This window comes from Numenius arquata, chromosome 14 (assembly GCF_964106895.1).
Source record: "Numenius arquata chromosome 14, bNumArq3.hap1.1, whole genome shotgun sequence".
In the NCBI taxonomy this organism is placed as follows: domain Eukaryota; kingdom Metazoa; phylum Chordata; class Aves; order Charadriiformes; family Scolopacidae; genus Numenius; species Numenius arquata.
This window is the reverse complement of record NC_133589.1, coordinates 16,718,074-16,742,128: the sequence shown is the minus strand read 5'-3', so window position 1 is coordinate 16,742,128 and position 24,055 is coordinate 16,718,074. Positions and strand designations below refer to the sequence as shown.

Sequence of the window (24,055 nt, the reverse complement as noted above, 5' to 3'; positions counted from 1 at the left end):
CTGTCCTGGTGGGATGCTCGGTGCACGGCCGTTTTCCCAACCTCGGCTGCTTTCTCCTGGGCAAGCCACAAAACCAGGCTGCCCAATGTCCAAATTACTCTGAATTCCCTCAAAACAACACCACGAGCTCGCCCTGGCCTGGGAGAGCTGAGGGTTTTTGCTACGTGCCCACCTCGCTGGCCAGGAACGCTGGGGAGATCCGGGGAAGAGGCTGGTGCCGCAGCAGCTTTGCCCTTTGCTGGACCGTGCGTGGAAGCGTTTCCACGAGTAACTTCTGAAAGAGCGGAATAAAGGGGCAGGAATAAACTTCCCTTGCTCCAAAGCCGTTTTTCTGGCAGCGCTGAAGTTTTTCTCGAATTGTGGGTTTGAAGAGGTGGATGGCGTGGCAGCCAGCAGCGCTGCGTCCGCACCCGAGGAGGAGCCAAGGGGCCACCACAGCAGCAGGACCGGCGGGAGCTGCCCTCCCCAGCTGCGCTCAGGCAAGTGGGGTTGATTGTTTTTTCCCATTTTTGTCCTACAAAAAAAAAAAAAAAAACAAAAAAAACCCCAAAAAACCCCAAAACCTTAATTTGTAAATCCTAAAGCAGGTTTTGTTGGCATTTAGGCAAATCCTATCAGTTCGGAGATGCTGAGCAGAGAGATCCCCTGGAGGCAGGTGGGGCAGGGTGGCACAGCAGCACTGAGACCCAGGGCAAGTAAATCTGCTTTCCGTGAGTCCCGGGGCAGAGCGGCCGTGCCCAGAGAAGGAGGGGGAAGCACATCCCACCAAAATAACGGGATAATTGCACGCCATGTTGGGGTTTGCCACCTGTTTTATGCCCAGCGGCTTGTTTTTCTGGCCAAAAGCTCCTGCTGATGGTGTGGTTTGGGAGAGATCAGAGTAAGCAGAAGTCGGTGATGGAAACAGATGAAAATAGCACGTCCTGTTGGGAGACCTGCCCTGGTGGGGTCCGTTTGTATCTAACAGGTAGCTCTAATTAAGCTACATCTAAATCTGTAATTGCACGTCTTTCCCTTCATCAGGTCTAGCTGAGAGGTGGTTGATGACTGATGGTGGAGATGATGTTGGAGATGATGGAGCTCTCATGGTGCAGAGCTGGTGTGGGACGGGCTGGGCTCACAGCCAGATCATTTGCATGGGGTGAAGAGTGTTTGGGGAGGAGAGGTGGGGGCAAGCAGAAGTTTGGACTTCCAGCCACAGCTGTGGGCTGTGTGTCTCCCAGGGATTGGTCTCTGCTGGTCTTAGGGTTGCGCCTGGCAAGGGGTTAAAACCTTTCATAGAATCATGGAATAGTTTGGGTTGAAAGGACCTTAAAGCCCCTCCAGTGCCACCCCCTGCCTTGGGCAGGGACACCTCCCACCAGACCAGGTTACTCCAAGCCCCCTCCAACCTGGCCTTGAACCCCTCCAGGGATGGGGCAGCCACAGCTTCTCTGGGCAACCTGGTCCTCTCTCAAGGGTTAGGTCTGTTGGTGATTTCCCACCTTGTCAGGAGGCTGGTTTCAAGAGGAGATGACATCTGGGAAGTCCCATGTGTTGTCACCTTCCCGATAAACTGTAACTAAAGATCCCTCACATCAAAAAATGACTGTGCAGAAGCCCCAGTTGGGGCTGTACCTCCTGCTTTCACAATTATTCATTTATGTTAATTAATGCATCTGAATTATTTCTTTGCAACTGTATATAACACACCTCTCACAGATTTTCTGGGCTGTTTATCTGATTCAAACCCAAATTTCCCGACATATTTACTAAGTTCAACCTTATGATGAGTTTGACCCATCCCTCAATGAGCACAGCCCCTGATCGGCATCTCTAACCCTCCCAGCGAAGCTCCTGAGGTGACACAGAAGTCATGGGGGTGGTTAGAAAAGCCCCAGAGACGCCTCTGCTTGTTTTGCTGGCCCGGGTTGCCTGGCAAGGGGGTGATCAGGGACTGTCCCCTGAGCTCAGCAGGATGCAGCAGTCATTCTCCTGGGGATAACGAACCATCCCATCTCCAGAGGGAGCAGGGGGGATGCTCCTTGGGAACAGCCAGGTTCCCAGCCCAAGGAACGCCAGCCGGGTTCCCACGCTGAGTCCAGAGAAGGGCAACGGAGCTGGTGAGGGGTCTGGAGCACAAGTCTTGTGAGGAGCGGCTGAGGGAGCTGGGGGTGTTCAGCCTGGAGAAAAGGAGGCTGAGGGGAGACCTTCTCGCTCTCTACAACTCCCTGCAAGGAGGGTGTAGGTGGGGGGGGTCAGTCTCTTCTCTCAAGTCACAGGCCATGGGACAAGAGGAAATGGCCTCAAGTTGTGCCAGGGGAGGTTTAGGCTGGATATTTGGAAAAATTTCTTCACCACAAGGGTTGTCAAGCCTTGGAAGAGGCTGCCCAGGGCAGCGGTGGAGTCACCATCCCTGGAGGTGTTTAACAGACGGGCAGACGTGGTGCTGAGGGACGTGGGTTAGTGGTGGGTTTGGCAGTGTTGGGTTGGTGGTTGGACTCCATGATCCTAAAGGTCCCTTCCAACCTCGATGATTCTATGAAACATGGGAAGCAGGCTGCTGGAGGACCCATGACCCTCCTGCTACTGCAGCGTGGGGGTCTGTGAGCCTCAGGAGGCCGCCGGGGTTGGGGGGTACAGCCCCTAACGACCTCGGGAGGGGCTGGTTAGGCGGTGGCTCTCGGGTAACCGAGGACGAAGCGGGTGGCCCGGTCCATGGATGCTCCGAGGTCCCCGGCCGAGATCCCCTGCATCCTGCCCGTGTGGGCGTGGCCGGGGGGGTGGGCGTGGCCAGGTGGGCGGGATGGGCAGGTGAGGCCCGCCCAGCTGGACACCGCCCAGCGGAGCCGGGGGGAGGCGAGCAGAACCGAACCGAGCCGAACGCCGTAGGGTCGAGCCGAGCCGAGTCCAGCCGAACCGAACCGAGTCCAGCCGAACCGAGCCGAACTGAGGTGAGGAGACCCCCGCTGCCGTGAGGAGCCGCGGCTCCGCGCCGCCCTTGCCCCCCGGCCGGCCCGGCGACGGGTCCCCACAGCCTCCCCGCTCCTTCCCCGCCCTCGCTGCCCCCCTCCCGTGCCCCGGGAAGGCCCCCCGCCGAGCGGCGGCCTCGCCGGGTCCGCACGGCGGTGCGACCTCCCCGCTTCTCGCTCCGGCAGAGCCCCGGGACCGGCGGCGTTGCCTCATGGCTGGGAAGAAACTGATCGTGGTGTTCGGGGCGACCGGTGAGTGCCCCGGGAAGGGCCTTGGGGGGGGAGTGGGTCCCCGGGTGGGAGGAGAAGGGGAGAGGGGCTTCGGACCCCCGCAGCACAAGGCAGGGATAACTTCCAGGCCACCCGGGCTCTGGGGCCCGGTGGAGGGTCAGGGGGCCATAGAATGGTTTGGGTTGGAAGGGACCTTAAAGCCCCTCCAGTGCCACCCCCTGCCCTGGGCAGGGACACCTCCCACCAGACCAGGTTGCTCCAAGCCCCCTCCAACCTGGCCTTGAACCCCTCCAGGGATGGGGCAGCCACAGCTTCTCTTGGGCAGCCTGTTCCAGTGAACAGGGTTTGTTTCCAGGGTCTGGAAAGCGCCCGCCTGGCTGGAGCAGCAGCACCAGGAACTGGCACGAGGACGGGTTAGGGGGAACTTGGTCCCCGTGCCCCAGGGAGAGCGGGGATCAGACAGCTCCGTCCCACAGTCCCGGCTCGTCCCAGCTCCCTTTATCAGCAGAGCCCTGTGGGGAGATGGGGCTCTGACCAGGTCTGCACCTACAGGGGCTCAGGGGGGCAGCGTGGCCCGGGCTCTGCTGGAAGATGGGACCTTCAAGGTCCGCGCGGTGACACGGAACCCCATGAAGAAGGAGGCGGAGGAGCTGAAACAGAGGGGAGCAGAGGTGGTGAAGGCAGATCAGGACGATGAGCCATCCCTGGAGCTGGCCTTGGAGGGTGCTTACGGAGCCTTTGTTGTCACCAACTTCTGGGAGCACTGCAGCAAAGAGAAAGAAATTGTGCAGGTACCCGTGATTGCTTTAATTGGGACCATGTGTGGAATGGCCTGGGAGGGGGGGTCATGGGAACAGCTCTTAAGGCAGCCCTGATGGTTCCATTGGCCAGTCCGGAAAAGTCCTGAGGCCTCACAAACAAACCAGGTCTCAGTTCTTGCAAAGCCAGAACTTGTTCCCTGTTCCCTCACAGTCAGGTGGCTCTAGGATCTGCTTCCTTCAGGGAGCTGCGAAGTGCCACAAGAGTTGGTGTGGCAGAGAGCGCTGTCAGTGAGTCAGCATAGCAGGAGTGGAAAGATTCGGCTCTGCAAAACCTTTCCGGGGCTGAGCTGGGACTGTAGATCTCCACTCCCAAACTCGCAAGTTCAGGGCCAAAATATGCTGCAGTATCAGAAATCCCAAGGGCGATGTTCACCCCCAGGACAGATTTCCCATGGTAGCACGATTGCCACACCTGCACAGCAGTGAACAAAAGATAAGATTCGTCAGGGCAGGTATGTTGGCCCTGGCAGATCTTTAGGGCTGGTGCTTGCGTGCTTGCTGGAGGAGGCAGCACCAAAGGTGGAGGGTGTGTGGTTCTTTCTGATGTAGGATGATGTCAGCAGAGGACTCTGCTCCACCTGGGCAACTTATGGGCCTCATGGGGTCTGCTCAGCCCTGGTTCCAGCTGAGGAGCTTGGAGTGCCAGATGCTGATTGGGGTGCCAGATGCTGAGGACTTTTCTCAGCTGGCGTGTGTTGGATGCTGCCCTCCTGCCCAGAGCAATGAAGGGGAAGGAGTGGGGGGATGATGAGACCTCCTATGTGTCCCATTCCCCTCTCCATGGCCACCTTCACCCGTCACCCAGGGAAAGCGCCTTGCTGACCTGTCGAAGCGCCTGGGCCTGCGCCATGTGGTGTACAGCGGCCTGGAGAACGTGAAGCAGCTGACGGGGGGCCGGCTGGAGGTGCTGCACTTTGACGGGAAAGGCGAGGTGGAGGAGTACTTCCGGAAAGTCAGTGTTCCCATCACATCCATCCGATTGCCGTTCTACTTTGAGAACTTCCTCTCCATCTTCAAGCCACAGAAGGCCCCGCAGGGAGATAGCTATGTCCTGGGTAAGATGGGACCTCTCACTCTCCAGGTGACTGTCCCGTAGGTCTCATCTGCTCCCCCTGGGCAGAGGCTCACTGAGGGGTGGAGGAACCACCAGGGCTGGAGGCTGATGGGGAAAACAGGCCTGTGCCAGCTTGGCCACAGCGAGTTGCACCTGCGTTTTATGGTCCTTCAGACCTCTTTGGTTGCCTGCAAGAAACCAGTGAGATCCCAGTCCTGTCTCCAGTGCTGAGGGCTGCTCTGCATGTCCCAAAGTGTTTCTGGAGACCTCAACTCCCTGCAGCTGGGATGTCGGAGGTGGGGCTGCCAATCTGGGAGAGTCACGGTGCTGCTTGTGGTCTCAGCCCTGCAGGTGCTCTCGTGGCTTGCCATGAGATGGGATGCTCTTGGCTCTTCCTCACCTCATGTTCAGAGCCTGGGTGCTGAAAACTCCAGCTCCACCTCCTCGGAGCTGGGCTGTTCTCTGACCGGAATCAATCTCTCCCCTACAGCACTGCCCATGGGGGACACCCCCATGGATGGCATGGCGGTGGAGGACATGGGGCCTGTTGTAGTTTCCCTGCTGAAGTCCCCCAAGGAGTACGTTGGCCGAGTGATCGGGCTTAGCACGGGGAAGCTCACCGAGGCAGAGTATGCCGCTGTCCTCTCCCAGCAGACGGGCAAGACGGTGAAAGCCAGCAAGGTAGGCAGCGTCCATTGGTGTTTGCGATGTTCTTGAGGTGGTGGTGAGACCATCCTTGCGCCTTCCCAACAGCTAGATGCTCCACAGGTCCCTGCCCATGCCTGGCAGCAGCAGAGGAGCATCACTCCCAGCTCTCCTGTTGGGCTGGAATTGTGGGTAGTCCTGTACGGGGGCCAAGAAGGGGCAGCAGTGACAAAACGAATGCTGTTCTGTCCCGATAGCAAGGTCAGGAGCTGCTGGGGTGGAGGGACCTCATAGCTTGGTGTAGCAGTTTGGTACTACCCAGCTGGTGTCCAGGACGAGTCCCGCTGCCCCTGTGTGCGGCTGGAGCACCCAGTGACCCCCAAAGCCACCTCGTTGGTATTGTCACTGGGACGACTCATGCTCCTGGAGCGCGTGGGTGTGCCCAGGCAGGTCCGTGCCTGGCTCTGAGGGATAACTGGAGCGGGAGGTCTCCAGAAGAGCCAAGACCTGGGCAGTGGCACCTACAGAACAGGTCTCTGGTGCCTGCCCCTCCTTCGGCAGGTTTGCTGTGTCACCCTGACAGCGCACCAGGCCTCCCCTTCGCCCCGGGGACTTCTTTTTGTTTATCTGTGGCTGCACTGCTCCCTTGGGGCAGGAAGTACAATGGGCGAGGGGTGCGGTACCTCTCTGCGCCGAGAACAAAGCTTGTGCCAGCAGAAACAAAGCACCTCTGATGCTCTCTGCCGGTTCTGCTCTGCTCTCCCAGGGACAAATAAGCAGCTCTTTTCTTCCCAGAGCCCCCGCACGGAAGTAGCGGGTCACCCTTCTCTTGGGGCAGGGAGGGCGGGTGCTGGGCTACCAGTCTGGGTTGCTCGGGATCTCCGGAGATTTCCCGGATCCTGGTTTCTAGAACCTCTCAGCCCCCCCGTGCAGAGAAGGGCTCCCTCATGGCTGCTGCGGGCCCCTGCTGGGTGCCAGATCCGGGTGCTGGGGTGTTCCCGGCTGGGCAGGGCTCCAGGGTGCTTGGCAGCACTGCCCTGCTGGTGGCTGCCACTTTTGGGGGGCAACAGGCTGGGGACAGACCCAGAACAAGCTCCTGAGCATCCGCGGTGGGATTTCCCCACCACCTTGACCCCTTCTCACGCTGCGCCTGGGGGAAGGGTGGGCTTTGGGGAGGACTGGGGTCAGGACTGACCATGAGACACTGCTCTGCTTCATCCCACCTCCCATCAGTGGGCTCTGGAGAAGACTTTCCTTTACACAACCCCAAGTGAGCAGCAGAGCCCTCCTCACCAGTGCAAATAGTGTGGCAGCTCTTCAGCTTCCCCGCACGGCATAAGGGAAAGGCCCCCGAAGCCCCTGCCCTCTGAAAATGGTGGGTTCCACCTCCCCCCCCCCCCCGTTCTTTTGGCAGATCTCCCCTGAGGACTACGAGAAACGCGGCTCCCCTGGGGCCAAGGAGATGGCTGCCATGTTCCGCTTCTACGCCATGAAGCCCGACCGCGACGTGGACCTCACCATGAAACTCAACCCCAAAGCCCGCACCTTCTCTCAGTGGGTGGCGGACAACAAAGCTGCCTTCTGACCCCTCTTTCGTCTTCCTCCCTCCCGCCTCTTCCTCCCCAGCTTCTGGAGTGGGCTCTGGCCAGAGAGGGGAGCTGGGAAGAGCTTTGGTCCGTGCGTGGACTCCAGGGCTCTCCTGCAACTCAGTTGAGAGCTTGGCCATGAGGGAAGGCTGCAGAGCTGCCCCCTGTCTTCACAGAGATGTTTCTTTAGTGATTCTGGGTGTTTTCACAGTTGTAGGGTGGTGGTGGGTTGTTTTCCCGGGATCTCCCTCTTCCCCAGGCAGCTCTGAGCAGGCAGCACCACTCCATGGGCTGAACGTGTAGTGTCTCCAGTCCTCCAAGTGCAGAGAAGACGCTTCACTGTCCTTGCGAGTCGAATAAAACCTTTCCAAGACTGTCCAACTGTAGGGTTTAAGACTTAAAAAGCTCCTTCCCCCTCAACCCCGGCTCACACCACCTGGCACTCTGCAAACGTGCTTAAAGTCAGTGGCAGCCACCAGAGAGGTCCTCGAGACAGCTCCTTTTCCTCTCCGAGACCTTAATTCCCGTGGCCGGGGCAGGGAAGGGGGTGACAGGAAGCTGGAAGAGCAGACGAGGCAGCAAGGCACAGCACGTGTTAAATATCTTTATGAAGTCCATCTTATTTACATGGATACAGAATCACTTTACAGACAGTTTAATCAGGAGGCAACGCGTGCTTTATTTCAGCAAATTAAGAAGGGCAAGACTATGCCACGTCCCCATTTAACTGGTCAGTTAGTAGGTGGGCTGATGGCACCTGCACAGTGTGACTAACAACAGCGGGCTACGGTAACCACCACAATACTCACTGCAAAGAGCTCAACCCCCCCTGGGAAGGAGTGATCCACCTGTATCCTCACACATGTAGAGACAACGACGCTTTCACCAATCATTTATGCTACGGGTGTCGTGCTAATGTAATAAAAGGCTTTGTCCCAAACTGGCAAAGGGCTCGGTGATAAAACTTGTACCCATTGAGAAGCGACAGCGTTTGTGTTGTAACTTTTAGTTAATTTGGGGTGGGGGAGGGAAAAACCTGAGGCAAAGTGCAGATTCCATCACTGCTCTCTGTGCAGGAAATCAGCAGGACTAAGAAACCTCAGGGCTCTGGAGTCCCAGGCGGAGGGAGACTTTCCCACTGGGAGACATGTGCAGGACAACCCGGGGGTTAAACCCCACTGACCCACCGCGTCTCCTGGGAGAAGAGAAGCGGTGATACATTCAGAGGGCACCTGAGCGAGCAGCAGCCACCTCGGCCTCCCTACAGCAAACTGCTCCGCTCCGTGCTGGAAGGACAATTTTTATTTTTCACATTTCCACTGGTTTGGCTTCTAAATAACACTTTAACTTTTAATTTTTACCAAATAAGCTTCCAGCAGCAGCAGGGACCGGGGAGCAACCACGTTTCTGCAAAGGTGGCGTTTTCCTTCATTACCGTTTCCCAGGACGGAGGGTGGGTGTTTGTATCCTGACAATTGTTGGTGCCTCGGTGGTTTGTAGCCTCTCCAGCTGGGAGTCTCCCTGCGCTGCCGCCTGACGTCCTCCGCTCTCCAGAGCCCGCTGCCAGAAAGATCCACTCCCGACTGCAAAGATGATCCGCTGCCGGCTCCTAGTTTCCGGTAGAACGCTTCCCTGCAGCCCAAGGAAGAGAGAAGTTGAACCTTTCCTCACCTGAGGCACCCAGCACCTCCCCACCTGCCCCGCTGTCACGCTTTTTTCGCACCAGACAAGTGTGAAACCTGCGGTGACAAGGAGCTGAGCCCCTGGAATCCAAGGGACCAGCGTCCGCCATCGATGACTCCAAGCCCGCAGCGCTCCCTCACCGCAGGCCAACACCAGCTAAATGGCACCCCGAGTTACAACACACTGCTCCATCATGTGGCGGGGGCTTTGCTGGCCTTTACCGACTCCTTCCCGCTGCTGCGAGCCCCTGGTAGGGGCGGTTCCCACCCACACCTCCCAGTAAGCCCGGGCTTTGCACTGGGGGCAGAACTGCCCCGTTTCCAGCCACCGGGAACACCCCGGGTGCTTTGACTCGGGTACAGCCACCGAGCGGGCGAGGAGGCCGAGCTGCAGGGGAGGCCAGCAGCCTCCCTGAAGATGTATCCAGCATTTTTTGCTGCTTTTTTTTTTTTTTTTTTTCCTGCTGCAGCAACAATGCCATTTGATCCCTGGCTTTTTGCTCCAGGCCACAGGGGACAGCTAGGGCTTTCCACAACCCGTGGCGGGAAGGCCTGAGGCTAAGCGAGAAGAGGTGCAAGAACTCTTCTTCTCTTCTACCTCCCAGGAGGTGCAAATTCTGCTTAGTGTGGGGCGAAAAGATGACAATAAAACACAAGAGGCCTCCTACCTCGCACGGGGTGTCAGGAGCTAAACATTTTCTTAAGTTTGGAAAGGAATCCCTCCTTGTTCTCCTCAGCCTCAGGCCTATCCCCGCCTGCGGCAGCGCCAGCCCTGGCCCTGCCACCTGGACACAAACAGCAAAGGGCTGCAGTCAGACACATCTCCTGCCGGTAGCCAGCACCCCCCCCGCAACAACAAAGCCAGAGGGTTATTTTGGGTGGGGAATGGTGAAATCAGCTGGTTTTACCAGCATCCTCCTCTACGGGGCCGCACCTGGCAGCGGTACCGAGCCACTGGCAGTGAAAGCAGCGCAGAGTCCGGACCCCAGAAGCAGAAGAGAAGACCGTGAGCCCAGGTAACACCGTCCCCTTCCCCTCTCCCCAGCCCTCCAACTGCTGAGGGAATTCTCCTGCTGCCCAACCCAGTCAGGGACCCCCACAGGCTTTGGAAACAAGCACTTGGAATGGAGGAGAGTCTACCACTAAAAACAAGTTGTTGGCTTGACCGCAGCCTGCCATGGCTTCCCGGGGGGAAAAAAGGACGTTTTGGTGGTCCCTGGAACAACCTCTCCTCCTGTCTCATGATTGTGTGGTGACCCTTTAGAGCAAAGCAGCACAAAACCGAGCCGGGAGCCTGCTGCTTGTCATTTCAAGCAACGCTCAAAACAGTATCAAGGAGAAAATGAGCTCAGCCTAGAACGAAAAAGTCTACAAGTATTCCAGGAGTCCAGACACGGAATCTTACTGACAGCAACAAGCATAATTTTCCTGTACAAACAGGTCCTGAGAAGTTGTCTGTCCCTCCAGAAGCGGCTACAGTGAGACCAGAGATCTCTTTTGCTAATCTGCTTTTTCTACAGTAAAACCATCAGTAACAAGACCCCCCCCAAACGCTCCTCAAGCTTTACTCTGCACACAAGGAACACAAAGTCCAGTCCTCCCCGTCGTCCCCCAGCCGAGTCCCGAGCTCAGACTGATGCAACGCTATGAAATACTGCGCCTGAACACGCCTCCAGCCGCTCGGGGCACTTCTGCTTCCCAGAGCAAGGACAGGCTTCCAGCAACAGCCTCCCTCTGTACTGCAAACTGGGGGTTTTAACCCACCTCGCTGCTTAACTGTGGTAAAACCTGGCAGGTTTGTTTCTCAAAACACAAGTTTAGAGAGCTTTTTTTTTTTTTTTTTTTTTTTTTTTTTTAACTTTGGCAGATAAATGCCTTTAAAAAGCTGGAATGAAACTTGTGGTGCTTAGAGATCTCTCCCCTCCCCCCCCCCCCCCCGAGGCTGACCCTTATCGCTTCCCCTCGGCGGAAAAGACATCACTTCTTCTCTGTTAGAAAAGCACGATAAAAACATAACATCGCTAAGTATTTGGCAGGTTCTGCCTCCCAATATCCTGAACTTCAGCTTCTACTCCTCAGGATTTGGCACCTGTAGCAGAGAGGACCCAAGTTCCTGGGATCATTTAGCAGCTTTGAAAGACTCTCACCTCTGCCCGGCTGTACACAGTCAGAAAGGCTATTTTTGGTTTCAAGCATTAAAGAAATCCAACCGGCCTTAAGAGGTTCATTGTTCCAATAAGAGCAAAGAAAAAATTGTTTTCCAGTAGCAAAAGAAAAGCTCTCGCCTTACTGTTTTGCCTTTAGGGGCTAACGATGCCAACGCCTCACCCTGAAACTTAAAACACGTTAATTCCTGAAGCAAAATTTCTAATCCTGAGCTGAAGAGCAGCTCTACAAAGCTCCCAGCTGACTCTGCTCCCCCCATCCTGCTGGACGCCGTCTCCTGACTGGAGCCACCACTCGGTACTGAGGAACGTTTCTGTCCCAGGCTCCCCCACGCGTGCAAGAATGGCTCCAAGTGGCCTTGACAGCAGTGCTCCCCGGCAGCTTCCAAGGAGAAGTGTCCCCACCGCGCTCGGATTAGCTCAGACAGAAAGCTGGCCTGAGGCACATCCTCTTTTTCTCCCTCTGCTGCTAAAACAAGTTACTCCTGGCACAGAGGCAGAAGCTGAGAGCAGAAGGCGTTCATAGAATCATAGAATGGGTTGGGTTGGAAGGGACCTTTAAAGGTCATCTAGTCCAACCCCCTGCAGTAAGCAGGGACATCTTTAACTGTATCAGATTGCTCAGAACCTCATCAAGCCTGACCTCGAACCCCTCCAGGGATGGGGCAGCCACAGCTTCTCTGGGCAACCTGGGCCAGGCTCTCACCACCCTCACACCAAAGAAGTTCTTCCCCACATCTCAGCTCAATCTCCCCTCTTTCAGTGTCAAACCCTTCCCCCTCCTCCTAGGGCTCCCCTCCCTCATCAAGAGTCCCTCCCCAGCTTTCCTGGAGCCCCTTGAGGGACTGGAAGGGGCTCTAAGGTCTCCCCGGAGCCTTCTCTTCTCCAGGCTGAACCCCCCCAACTCTCTCAGCCTGTCCTCACAGCAGAGGGGCTCCAGCCCTCAGCGCGTCCTCATGACCTCATGAGGCTCAGCCCTCGTTCATCACCGCAGCGAGACTCACCACAACTCGTCAGGACCCTGGAGAATCTCAGTACCTGCTCTCCATTCATGCCCAGTAAGGATTCGAGTAAATCTACAGCCTCTTAAACACCCCACCAAAACTATTTCTGAAATAGCAAGCTCAGCAGGTTGTGCTGACGTGTCATCTCAAGGTGACCCTGGCTCACTGTCCTCCCCAGGAGCCCTCGGGAAGCTCTGGGCTCCCAGGCCAGCTCCGTGAGGAAGGAGCCCTGATTCCCACCGCTCACCTGATGCCGTGTTTGTGACCCCGTTCACCGTGCCCTCTACGTCTGCCTCATCCTCCGCGTAGCTCATCATTAAGGCTCTCTGGCGATCCGTCAGCCTCCTGCGGGCCGAAGACAGAGTCGTTGGTCACGGCTGGTTTTGGAGACAGATGTGTCTACAGCCAGATTTAAGGACAGAGGTATCTACGAGAGGCAGCTACTGGAAGCACAAGATGAATACACCTGGCATAGTCTCGGAATCCCTACGGTGCTCTGAAAATGAGCAATCTATAAAGAATAAGCCCTAGTGGAAGAGCAGAGATACGACCCGCTGCGTTTCACCAAACTGAGGCGAAAAACTAAAATATTTTGAGGTGCTGAGAAGGACCACGCGGAGCTGCCACAGAGTGACATCTCAGGAAACGAACTCCCTTGCTGAGTGCAGCGATACAAGCTAAAAAAGTTTCCTTCCCAAAGGAGCGGGGGGGCGGCCAAGTGGCCTGGAAAGCAGCTGCCAAGGAGTTCAGCTCCTCCGAGCCGCAGGTGTGAGAGCACAGACGCGTTACAAGCCAGAACTCTGAATTTATGGAATTGGGATGCAGACAGGACCGCAGGCAGCCAGGCTGACACACAGGTGAAGAACTACTTGAGTATTTCCAGGGTTTGGGATTTTTAGAGCTGGGTTGCCAAGTGGTATTATTAAAAAAAAAAAAAAAATGTCTACATCACATGAGAATTAAAAGCAGAGTGAGAAATAAATAATCTTGATAAAGCAGTAAGGAATTTTACCAAAAAAAAAAAAAAAAAAAAATCTCTCTTTCTCAATGTTTTTTGCAAGAAGTCCAAGGTTACACAGACACCCATATTAGCTCTACTTACTGCGGAACTTTTATCTTTATGTGGATGTAGTGGTCTCCGTAGCCATAACTGTTAACCTTGGGAATGCCTTTCCCACTCATTCGGATTCTCTGGTCTGGCTGAATACCAGGGGGTATCTACGAACACAGAGGTTGTCACGTTTATTACTCTGGTTTAACCATTTATATAGTAATTACATGACTTTCTCCAGCAAGCTTCAAAGCAGGATGGGAGAGATCTGGTACGTTGGTGCGTGTGGAGACATTCGGAAGCTGAGTCAGGAATGATGGAAAAGCTTCCAAAGGAAGGAGTGAAGAACCTCACACAGCCTGCAGACCTTGGATGAGATTTGCCCGGCAATCCAAACCCATCCAGCCCTTCTGCTCCCTGTCCCTACAGTGACAGGAAAGGAGGTGGGACCAAGCAGGTCACAAACTACCTGACACTCAATTCTGACGAAGCCTGAAACGCAAACCTGGCAGACTTTGGAGATCTGCACCACCTCTGCAGCAAAGGAGGAGTCTCTACTGTCCCACATCGATTTATGCCCAAGCCCTTCCCCATAACGGTACTTACCGTGATATTGATTGTCTCGTACAAGCCTTGACATCTGGCTGTGCCTCCCAGAACAGCCTGGGCTATCGAAATAAGCAGGTCCGAATGGATATCTGCTCCGTTTCTTCTGAACACAGAACTTTTCTGAACCTAAAAGGCAGGCAGTTCCAAAGACAAGTCAGCACACGGTACCACAAAGTCCTCACGGTGACCTGCTTTGAAGGTTCTCAGAAGGAAACATGTCAGAATGCTGTAGTCAGAGCCTCTACCGTCCAGAAACTGCACAGTTAAGAAGCGTGAGTTAATGCTCAAGCCTTGCAGAAAAACACAGATCTTGACACAACGGTAATTAGCCAGAGGCTTAGGAGGACGCCTGCATCCTCTCTCAGCAACTCCCTCCCCTAATCCCGCTGTTAATTCATCGGTGTGGGTAGGATTCTGCGGAGAGAGAGGAGACGCTGCCTTGCCCAGAACCCTCAACAGGGGAATGCCGGAAGAGAAGAGGGAGACAAGCACCTTTGCAGCGGCCCCACAAGCTGGAAGAGAATTAAATCCTCCTGCACCGCAAAAAAAGGCGCTGAAAAACATCTTCTCCTTGACAGAGGCACATGTGACAGGGTACTACAGAAGAAGGGCTACAAGATGTGTGAAAAGCAGCACTTAACGTCTATCTGCAAAAGGACACTCGTCCATGCCTCTCTCGGGCATTCCCAAGCCCCGCCTCAGCACTCCCGCTCTCAAGACGGCTCCTTCTTTCCAGCTGAAAGACCCGAGGCATCAAGAACCTGCTCTGCATTTCGATGTGCGCTACCATTAAAGGGCCTTGTCCTGGAACAGGCGGCGCGATTCTTCAAGAGCAGATTTAACGTTACGCCGCTGGTGACAATGCAGATCTCCTGCTATCTCGGAAAGTTCAGGGGGGTCAGGTTACCTCAGCTGTTCCGAAGGATCACCCGCTCTTCCTCCTCAGCCCCCCATTCACTCCGTTGGGAAGGGAACAAGAAACCAACTTAATCAGCGAAAACAGCCAACGATTTAACGATACGTACCCTGAACGTAATGAAAATTTCTTTCTTCCCCACAGGCATCCGAACTGTCTGCCCATCCTCAACGCCTGCAATCAGGGAAAAAACAGAAGGAACGTTACCTTGCGTTACAATCCATGTGTTATTTGAATACCTCCGACTCTTGCCATCCCCAAATGCCGGCCACCACAGCAGCAGGAGGTACAGAACCTACCGGGAGCAGCACAGTGACACTCTCCTCGGGAGCCCAGGAGCTGTGGCCAAAGGAAGGAGGCGTCAGGACACGTTTATTCTACCTCTGAGGTGACCACTACGCCCCAAGCAGGCTCATGACTTCAATCCCTACAGAATTCTTTAGGGAAACGCACCAGACTAAGGAACTCTGAGCAGCCTCCACAAGCTGCAGGGAAATTACAGGCTGCTCCCCCAGGGCAGTCTCAAAGAAGCAAGTCTTCTTCAGTCCCACCACTCATTTTATCCTCTCTGGTGAGGAAGGCCATCAGCACACTCTTCAGAGCCAAGCTAAGGCTTTCAAGATTCCCATCCTTCTCCCCAAGCTTCATCAAGGACAAATGAAAGGCCCAAGGCAACAAAACCTCTTGAGAGCTCCACTCTTCACATCAAGCGACAAATGAAAGACCCAGGGCAACGAAACCTTTTGAAAACTTCACTCTTCAAAACCTGCCTAGAAGGATCCATGCAAGGAGGATCCAAAGGATCCAAAACCTCAGCTCGGGAAGGGCAAAGCAACTATTTATATCCATGGCCAGAAAGTTCCTCTCCTTACTAGCGCTTATCAATCTGCTTTGTTCCCAAGATCACGTCTCTGCAGCAAAACACCTTATGATGCTTTCACACTCGGACCCAGCAGGGACCAGCCACGCTTCGGAGGCAAACGCTTTGCTGCTGGCCGAGTAGAAGCAAAGAACTATAGTTGTTTAAAAAGAAAGGGGGTCACAAGCACAGCACTAACCAGCTGGCACGGGAACCATCACTGTCTTCTTCTGTTTGGTCTGCCCCGTTCCTCGACACACCACGCACGGTGTTGTTATGATGGAGCCGCGACCGCTGCATCGCCGGCATGTAGAGCGCATTACAAAGGGACCGGTATTTATCGTCTCCTAGCGAAGAAAACACAGATTGTACAAACATTTAGGACCGAGACGGTACTTTTCACTTCCACAAAACACTGCCAGCAACTGGCCCTGCGTATTTGAGTCCCCCTAATCGCACACGCAGCCTGAAGGGACAGTCATATCCTTTAGCAAAGGGGTGGAGCAGAAAACCGGCTCGGAAATCCAGAGGCTGCTGCTTGTGAGAAGCTGGCCCAGATTCAATCGCCATCACACTCTGATTTCCACTGGAAACCATCACTGCTATGAGCAAGTGTCTCGTGGCGAGGGGAAGGGAAACACAACACTTTCCATCTCTAGGCTTTATTGAGCAAGAAGGAACAAAGCTCCCCACAGTGCTATTTCGCAAAGAACTACAAATATCTGTATTTTCAGGAATCCAAGGACGATCCACTTTGGTGAATTACTGCCAGAGTCCAGGAAATCATTATGGAGACTAAGTGATGGGCTGAACTGTGAAAGCCACCTGCTGGATTGAAGCACACGAGGAAACGGTGGGAAGAGCTCGCAGTGTCTTCTGACCAACTACATCCGTTCTGCACCAAAAGCTCACACTGATTGCTGATACCCACTTTGATGCGTGGAAACTGAAAGCCTGAAGCTCAATCGTAGAATGGTTTGGGTTGGAAGGGACCTTTAAAGGTCAACTAGTCCAACCATGCCCTGCCATGGGCAGGGACACCTCCCACCACACCAGGTTGCTCCAAGCCCCCTCCAACCTGGCCTTGAACCCCTCCAGGGATGGGGCAGCCACAGCTTCTCTGGGCAACATGGGCCAGGCTCTCACCACCCTCACACCAAAGAAGTTCTTCCCCACATCTCATCTCAATCTCCCCTCTTTCAGTGTCAAACCCTTCCCCCTCCTCCTAGGGCTCCCCTCCCTGAGCCAGAGTCCCTCCCCAGCTTTCCTGGAGCCCCCTGAGGGACTGGAAGGGGCTCTAAGGTCTCCCCGGAGCCTTCTCTTCTCCAGGCTGAACCCCCCCAACTCTCTCAGCCTGTCCTCACAGCAGAGGGGCTCATTATTTACTCTAAGTAGCACATATCTTCTTATTTCATTATTATCCTTAGACTATCATCTTCCACCTCTCAATTCAAAATATCCCATTCAATGCCCAAATAATTTCAGAACTCTTATATTATACGAAAATGGTTTGTTGGATGTCTGATACTGGCTGCTCTAGCCCCTAAGGCTGGTGCTTTGAGCTGGGCAGAGCACTACTTTAATAGAAAGAAAATCTTCCTAGTGCCTATTAACATCAAGTCCACATTAACTCAGCTTCACCCGAGATAAGCTGATGATGGTAGCAAGAATTTGTCCCCGTGGAAGGGACTGACTCGCTCCAACAAGGAAAAGCACAGCAGAACCTGTGTCTTAGAAAGCACTCACCATGCCAGTGCCGTTGCAGTAGTGACAGCGCTGCGCCTTGGTACCGGGCTCGTGTCCCTTCCCATTGCATCGCTCACAGGAGTCGTTGATGTTCACCACAATCTCCTTGTTAACACCTTTTGCAGCTTGGGTGAAGGTCAGTTCCATGATGTACTGTACGGGAAACACCGACACCGATCTACAGCTGATACGCGACGGGGTCTTAAGGAGACTGAAACTGATTTAGGCCAAATATCAAACAATGCTCAAAATACATCCAGGTGATAAGAGGGAGGGAAGAAACAGGGGGTTCTGCCTCATTTCAGGAAGCAATAATCTACCTCATATAACTAAAAAAGGGTACAAAAGGATAGCAGACATTACAGGAGGGATGATTACACCACTCTGACGAGCAGGTGAGTAGCAGAAATGAGATCTAAAAATAAAAAAGGAAGTAAAAATACAAGCCAAGCGTTTTTCTGCTCTCAGGAAACCCTTTACTATTTCTAAAGGTGGTGTTTAATGGGAACGCAGCAACAGGCCAGGGTGAAGGCTTTCAATCCCAACGATACCGTCTGCTCTTCCTCAATAAACTCTGTACTTACAAGGGAAGTCACCAGCAAAGATGACTGCGCAAAATAGGAAATTCTGTTTATAATAAAAAGGTCATTTTTAGTAAAGGCAGAAGTACCGAATACTAAGCATTCCTGAAGGCAGTACATGAACCAACACCGACAGCCCTCCACAGAGCACTGAGCTGCAGTACCAAGAGCAAAACATAGGTTTCGTTTTATTATGGGCTCCACTGCAAAGTTAAGCCAATTAAGTTGCAAAATTAAGCCAATTAAGCAGCCAAACCTAATGCTGGAAGGCTTGTTTTATGGTTAAAAGGTATTTTGTGGGTTTTAGCATTACAGATCAAAGCACACATACGTAAATCAATGTACTGCTGAAAAGGTGCCCCTACAACGACGGAACTGTTTGGCAGCACCAACCGGTGTCAGTAAACACCAGACGAAGTAGCTGACGTCCAGAAAAAGTATCCTGTCTGGAGGCGTGGAGGATGGATCTACATGGCTGATTATCAAAAAAACGTGACATCCATACAATGGGACGCTCACCAGAAGCAAATTCTCTGCTTAAGCTTGCTCCCAGAGTAATCTGCGACAGACAATCCCTTCCCAGCTTTCATAGATTCATAGATTGGTCCAGGCCAGAAGGGACCTCCAAAGGTCATCTAGTCCGACCTCCCCGCAGTCAGCAGGGACACCCCCAACTAGACCAGGTTGCCCAGGGCCTCGTCGAGCTTCACCTTGAATATCTCAAGGGAAGGGGCCTCAACCACCTCCCTGGGCAACCCATTCCAGTGCTCCACCACCCTCAGAGTAAAGAACTTTTTCCTAATATCCAATCTAAATCTCCCCTTCTCCAACTTAAAGCCATTGCCCCTCGTCCTGTCACTGCAGCCACTCTCCCCAGCCTTCCTGTAGGCCCCCCTCAGGTACTGGAAGGCCGCTATGAGGTCTCCCCGGAGCCTCCTCTTCTCCAGGCTGAACAAACCCAGCTCCCTCAGCCTGTCCTCGTAGCAGAGGGGCTCCAACCCCCTGATCATTTTGGTGGCCCTCCTCTGGACCCGCTCCATCAGGTCCATGTCCTTTCTATATTGAGGGCTCCAGACCTGCACACAGTGCTCCAGGTGAGGTCTCACCAGAGCAGAGCAAAGTGGCAGAATCCCCTCTCTGGATCTGCTGGCAACACTTCTTTTGATGCAGCCCAGGATGTGATTGGCCTTCTGGGCTGCGAGAGCACATTGCCTGCTCATGTCCAGCTTCTCGTCCATCAGCACCCCCAAGTCCCTTTCCTCAGGGCTGCTTTCTAATACCCCATCCCCCAGGCTGTATTTATACTGAGGATTGTTTCAGCCCAGGTGCAGAATCCTGCACTTGCTTTTGTTGAACCTCATGAGGTTCACCTGGGCCCACCTCTCCAGCCTGTCCAGGTTCATCTGGGCCCACCTCTCCAGCCTGTCCAGGTCCCTCTGAATGACATCCCATCCCTCTGGTGTATCGACAACACCACACAGCTTGGTGTCATCTGCAAACTTGCTGATGGTGCTCTCAATCCCTCTGTCTATGTCGTTGATATTTTGAGTTTTTCATTTCTCATTTTCATTACTCAGAAGCTAAACGCCCTTCATACCTCCTGTGGCTGGTCAAAGACATTCTGAAAATCGCCAAAAGGGGATCCCGAAAACTCTCCGAAGATTTTTCTGAAAAGCTCTTCCGGATCAATGGATGGGCCGCTGCTCCAGTACTGCCGCCCAGCGCCGGCACCGGCCGCGCCGGGATCAAAACTAGCCGTGCCGTAGGCATCGTACTGTTTCCGCTTCACTTCATCACTCAACACCTTTAAGGCAAAAGAACGACAAGAAGTGACCATCAGGACACTGTACAGATCCCAAGCAACTGGCAAACAGCCCCTGTCTGCAGAGCGGCGTCTCTCCGGAGAACTCAAGGCTACTGGCATTACTGCCACAAGCCCACGTTCTCAAACCTTCTTGTCATGAGGAGGGTGATCCCAGCTCCCAGCAGCGTACGAATTACTGGAAAGCTGCTTGTTCCTGGGTATCTCTCAGCTTGTCATCAGGAAAACGACAAGATCTTATTAATTCATAATAAGAATAACTTACATTATATATTCAATCATTAATATATCAGGTGAAAGCTGGTGAAAGTGACTCTGATTTACTCAGAGCACTGGAGTAAATTTGAAAACCCGCAAGAGCAAAAACCAGCACAAGAAGGTTTCTGAACAAGCTGAAGAGCAGGAAGAAACGGGGCTGGGGGAGCCCTGTGGCAGGCACCTCCGTCTCGAAACAGCTCATGCTGCCGACAGATTGGTTGGTTTGTTAAAGCTGACCAGTAATTCCATGGCAGTTACCACTGCATCCATGCCAGTCACTCATTCCTAAGAATAAGCACAAACTGAGAGAGCCCAAAAGACACCCCACTAAATCAGATGCTTGGGCTAAGTAGTCTCCTGGAGACACCGCTGGGACAGAGGCACTCAAGCCTGAAGTATGAGACATCAAAAAATAGCCATGGTTTCTCAGGAAATGCACACAATAAATGTTTCCCCCCCATCTACCCTCCAATCTTTCCTCCTTTTCATCACGATAAAATCCTGCTTATTACCTCGTAGGCTTCTGCCAGCTGAGAGAACTTTTCTTTAGCTTTAGGGTCATCCTTATTTGTGTCAGGGTGGTATTTCTTTGCCAGCTAAACAACAAAAATCAAACTATTAGAGGCAGAGAGAAGTGATTTACTTTAGCATGGCTCACAGGCTAGGAGAAAGGCATTAGGCAAAGCTTGGCGTTCGCTATCTGTAATTTAGGGAACGTTTTCCATTATCATCCCAATGCAGGGAACTACACAAGCTGCTCCTGAATCTCCCATCAACCCCAGGGCCTTCTTGGAAGGACACCGGAGATGACAAGACGGGTGACCCACGCTTTTGAGGAGCTCCCCAAACCGAGGTGCCCAGCTCTCTCCCGCCTCCCCCGGTCCCTCCACGCACAGGGATCCCGGAGCCGGGTTTGTTGGGTGCCCTACACGAGAGGCGGCGGGTCCCTGGCCCCGGCAGCCCCGCGCTCGGACGTGCCTGGTAGTAGGCCTTCTTGATCTCCTTCTGGGTGGCGGTGCGGGGCACCCCCAGCACCTGGTAATAGTCCTCCTTGGCGCGGCCCGCGGCGCTGCTGTGGAAGAAGGAGGAGGCGGCGGCGGCGGCAGAGCGCTTCGTCCCTGCGGGAGAGGAGGGCAGAGGGGCCGGGGGTGAGGGCGGGAGGCGGCGGGGGAAGGCGCCCGGCCCCCACACGACAGCCCCCCCCCCCCCTCAGCTTGAGGCGCTCAGGCCCCGGCCCCGTCTCACCCGCGACGCAGAGCCCGGCGCAGAGCGGCGAGAGGCGGCGTGCGGCGGGCAGGCCGCCCAGCCCCCGGAGGAGCCAGACGAGCGGCAGCCGCCCGTCTCTCGGCCGGCGGCTCCGGAGGGTGGCGGCGGCGGCGACGGCGGCCGCCCCCAACCAACGCGAGGAGCTCCCGGCCGCCATCTTGGCCCGCGCGCAGCAGGGCGCCTGCGCGGGAGGAGGCGGCGGGCGCAGCGCGCCTGCGCAGTGGCCCTCGCGCCGGCAGCGGGCCGGTACCGGGAGCCGCGTTGCTGCGCATGCGCGGTGTCATCCCCCGGGGGACGGGGGACGCGGGGGCGACCGCGGTATTTCAGCTGGCGACCCCGAATCCCTACGGGCTGCACCTCCCACCCCCGGGACTGTCGCCCCCTATCCGCCCCGCAGTGTCCCCGGTGCTGGGGGTCGGCCCCGGGGCTGGGAGGCTCGGCGGAGGGTCCCGGGCTGCCCCCGTACCGGGGGGGGGAGGGGAGAGGTCTCTGTCCCGCTCACCGTGCCGGGGCACGTCCCTGTGCTGGGGACAGCCCGGGGACACCGGGGGGGCGTGTCCATCGCGGAGGGGCGGGGCTAAGCAAGGGCGTGTCCCGAGGCGTGCCCGGCGGCGGCGGCCCCGGAGCGGCGCGGAGCGGAGCGGCTCGGTGTCCCCGGAGGGAGCACTATGAACCGGTTTAAGGCGTCCAAGTTCCGACACACCGAGGCCCGGCTGCCCCGCAGGGAGGTGAGTGCCGGGGGGGGGCGATACCGCCGTCCGGTACCGGGGGGATGGGGGCGGTTGGGGCTGGAACAGGACCGGGGCAGGAGCAGCCCCGCAGCAGCGGCGGGGCGGCCCCGGGATGCCGGGGCTCCGGGTCCCGCTGCTGTGGCACCGTCGGTATAGGGAGTCCCCGTCTCTAGACCCCCGGCCCCCTCCACCCGGTGCCCGGTCCCCAGCCCCGGTGTTGGTGCCCGGTCCCGGTGCAGCAGCCTCTCCCGGGCGGCCCCTCCTCGCCACCCACCAATTCCCACCCCACCATCCATGGGGGCTCTGCAGCCGGGTGTCAGTGGGGGACCCCGGCCCTCTCCCGGGGCGATGCAGCCCCCCTGCCCGGGAGCAGCTCCGGTGCCACTGGCTTGGGGTACCCGTCCCCGTGGTGGCCGGGAGCCGGGCCATGGCTGGCACAGGTGGTTGCCCCCCGGCTCATGCTGCCAGCTCGGTTTGGTGCCTTGCCCGGCACGCCCTGGGCAGCACTGACTTGCCCGGGCCAGGCGGGGAAACGTGCACCCCGAGCGTGAAATGCTGGGCCCCGCTCCGTTCACCCCGCTTCCGCAGGCAAAGGGGAAGCGCCGGGGCCCCGCGGGACGGTGCTGAGCCCCGTCACCCTGCCCGCGGGCTGCAGAGCCCGGCACCGCTGAGGGCGGGTGGGTCTGGTGGGTATCGCCGGGCAGCACCGAGCCAGCTGGTGCCCAGCTCCGGCCCACGAATTCCACGTTATTCCCCATGAATAATCAGCCCCAACCACGCCGAGTGTCGTGATCCATCTCAGCTTGTGAAGAGATACTGGGCTGGGGTTGGTTGTGCTGGGTGAGCCATGTTGGGGGAGTGTTGTCAGGACACGTAGCCCTTCCAGGGGCTTCCCAAGCTGGACACGCTTGGCATCTCCACGGCACCATGGCCACGAGCGAGGCTGCTGCCGCTCTGCCGTGGTGGAGGTGGGTGGTGGGATGCTGCCCGGGTGGCTCCCAGTGGGGCGGAGGGGAGCTGGCATGGCTACAGCAGGGTCCCTGCTGGGGATGGTCCCACATGGGGATGGGACAGCGTGGACCAGTTGCATGGCACAGGCTGCTCTGGTGGCATGCGGGTGTGGGGAGTCGGTACCCTTTGGCATCAGCCATGTGGCCAGAAGAGGAGGGCTTGGGCTGGGCAAGTGATGCTGCTAAAAATCTTTGCATCTTGCTGCTTTCAAAAAGAATTTGGGGGCCCCCAGGGCCACCAAAATGTTTGTCTCCCAGCCCTTGGACATCAGCACTCTTCTTCCCTGTCCCTTCCTGGCCAGGCTGGCCTGTCCTGCGCTCACAGACCTGGCAGAGACCCGAAACATCCCCCCTGAGCTAGGAGGGGACACGGTGGCCCCAGCCATGGTGCCCGGCCTAGAGCATCCCAGCATTGTTGGGGACACGGAGGGACAGTGTGCGGGGAGGCATCTGCTCTGCCTCCGAACGCCAGCACCGGGCTCGGCACACGGGAGGTGGCCTTTCCCAAAGGCATTTCTCATCCAGGCGTGAAACGTGTCCCCGGGAAGCAATGCCACGTCTCCCAGCTTTGTGGGGGAGGAGGTGGGAGGTGGACATCTCCTCTCCGAACCCATCTCGGGTGTCACAGCGGGGAAACTGCTGTCTGTGTCCTCGGCCGAGCAGAGCGGCTTGTTTACAGAGGCGGACGCTTGACCTGGCCGGATCAGGAAGCGCAGCGTAAACACGAAGGATCACATCTGAGGCAGCGTCTGCAGGGCTCTGCTGGCAGAGGCGCCCCTAAAGCTTGTGCTTCGTTTTGGGGACGGAGCCAGGACGGTGCCATATGCTTTACCGGCCGCCCTGGCACACTGCGGGAAGGATCGCATCCCCAGGGGCTCCCACATGCATGTGATGGACCAGCTCTGCAAAACCTCACTGCCAGGGGCATGCGTGGTACCCCTGGATGCTGGGGGCCAAATGTGACCCCCCCCTTGCCGAAGGACCAGTGCAGGGTGACAGGGGCACAGATGGCAGGATGCTTCTTCCTCTTCTTCCTGTGTCTTGGTCAGGCTCCAGACAGGTTCCCC

General features: G+C 56.0%; 3 protein-coding genes across 4 annotated transcripts in view; 2 read left to right on the top strand and 1 right to left on the bottom strand.

Moving 5' to 3' along the window:
* Positions 1 to 3,163: 3,163 nt before the first annotated feature.
* Positions 3,164 to 8,225, top strand: NMRAL1 (NmrA like redox sensor 1). Its single transcript, XM_074158228.1, has 5 exons — positions 3,164 to 3,203; positions 3,735 to 3,973; positions 4,809 to 5,058; positions 5,548 to 5,738; positions 7,117 to 8,225. Exons 1-5 carry the CDS (start codon positions 3,164 to 3,166, stop codon positions 7,285 to 7,287), a joined length of 891 nt encoding a protein of 296 aa, XP_074014329.1. The 3' UTR covers positions 7,288 to 8,225.
* DNAJA3 (DnaJ heat shock protein family (Hsp40) member A3) lies at positions 7,877 to 21,415 on the bottom strand. Of its 2 annotated transcripts, XM_074158226.1 has the most exons (12): positions 21,227 to 21,415; positions 20,960 to 21,099; positions 20,494 to 20,577; positions 19,499 to 19,705; positions 17,321 to 17,473; positions 15,774 to 15,921; positions 14,825 to 14,889; positions 13,797 to 13,925; positions 13,242 to 13,357; positions 12,387 to 12,484; positions 9,639 to 9,755; positions 7,878 to 8,920 (listed from the first exon to the last, which is right to left on the bottom strand). In XM_074158226.1, the coding sequence occupies exons 1-11, from the start codon at positions 21,402 to 21,404 to the stop codon at positions 9,652 to 9,654; spliced, it is 1,422 nt and encodes a 473-aa protein (XP_074014327.1). In that variant the 5' UTR covers positions 21,405 to 21,415; the 3' UTR covers positions 7,878 to 8,920; positions 9,639 to 9,651. The 2 variants fall into 2 exon arrangements, with proteins under 2 accessions (XP_074014328.1, XP_074014327.1); XM_074158227.1 differs by lacking the exon at positions 9,639 to 9,755 and having other exon boundaries at positions 7,877 to 8,920.
* Positions 21,416 to 21,915: 500 nt separating this feature from the next.
* Positions 21,916 to 24,055, top strand: part of CORO7 (coronin 7) — a 38,188-nt gene continuing 36,048 nt past the window's right edge. Inside the window, exon 1 of the mRNA XM_074158761.1 lies at positions 21,916 to 21,975. Coding sequence (XP_074014862.1) covers positions 21,916 to 21,975 — 60 coding nt within the window. The remainder of the gene's footprint in view (positions 21,976 to 24,055) is intronic.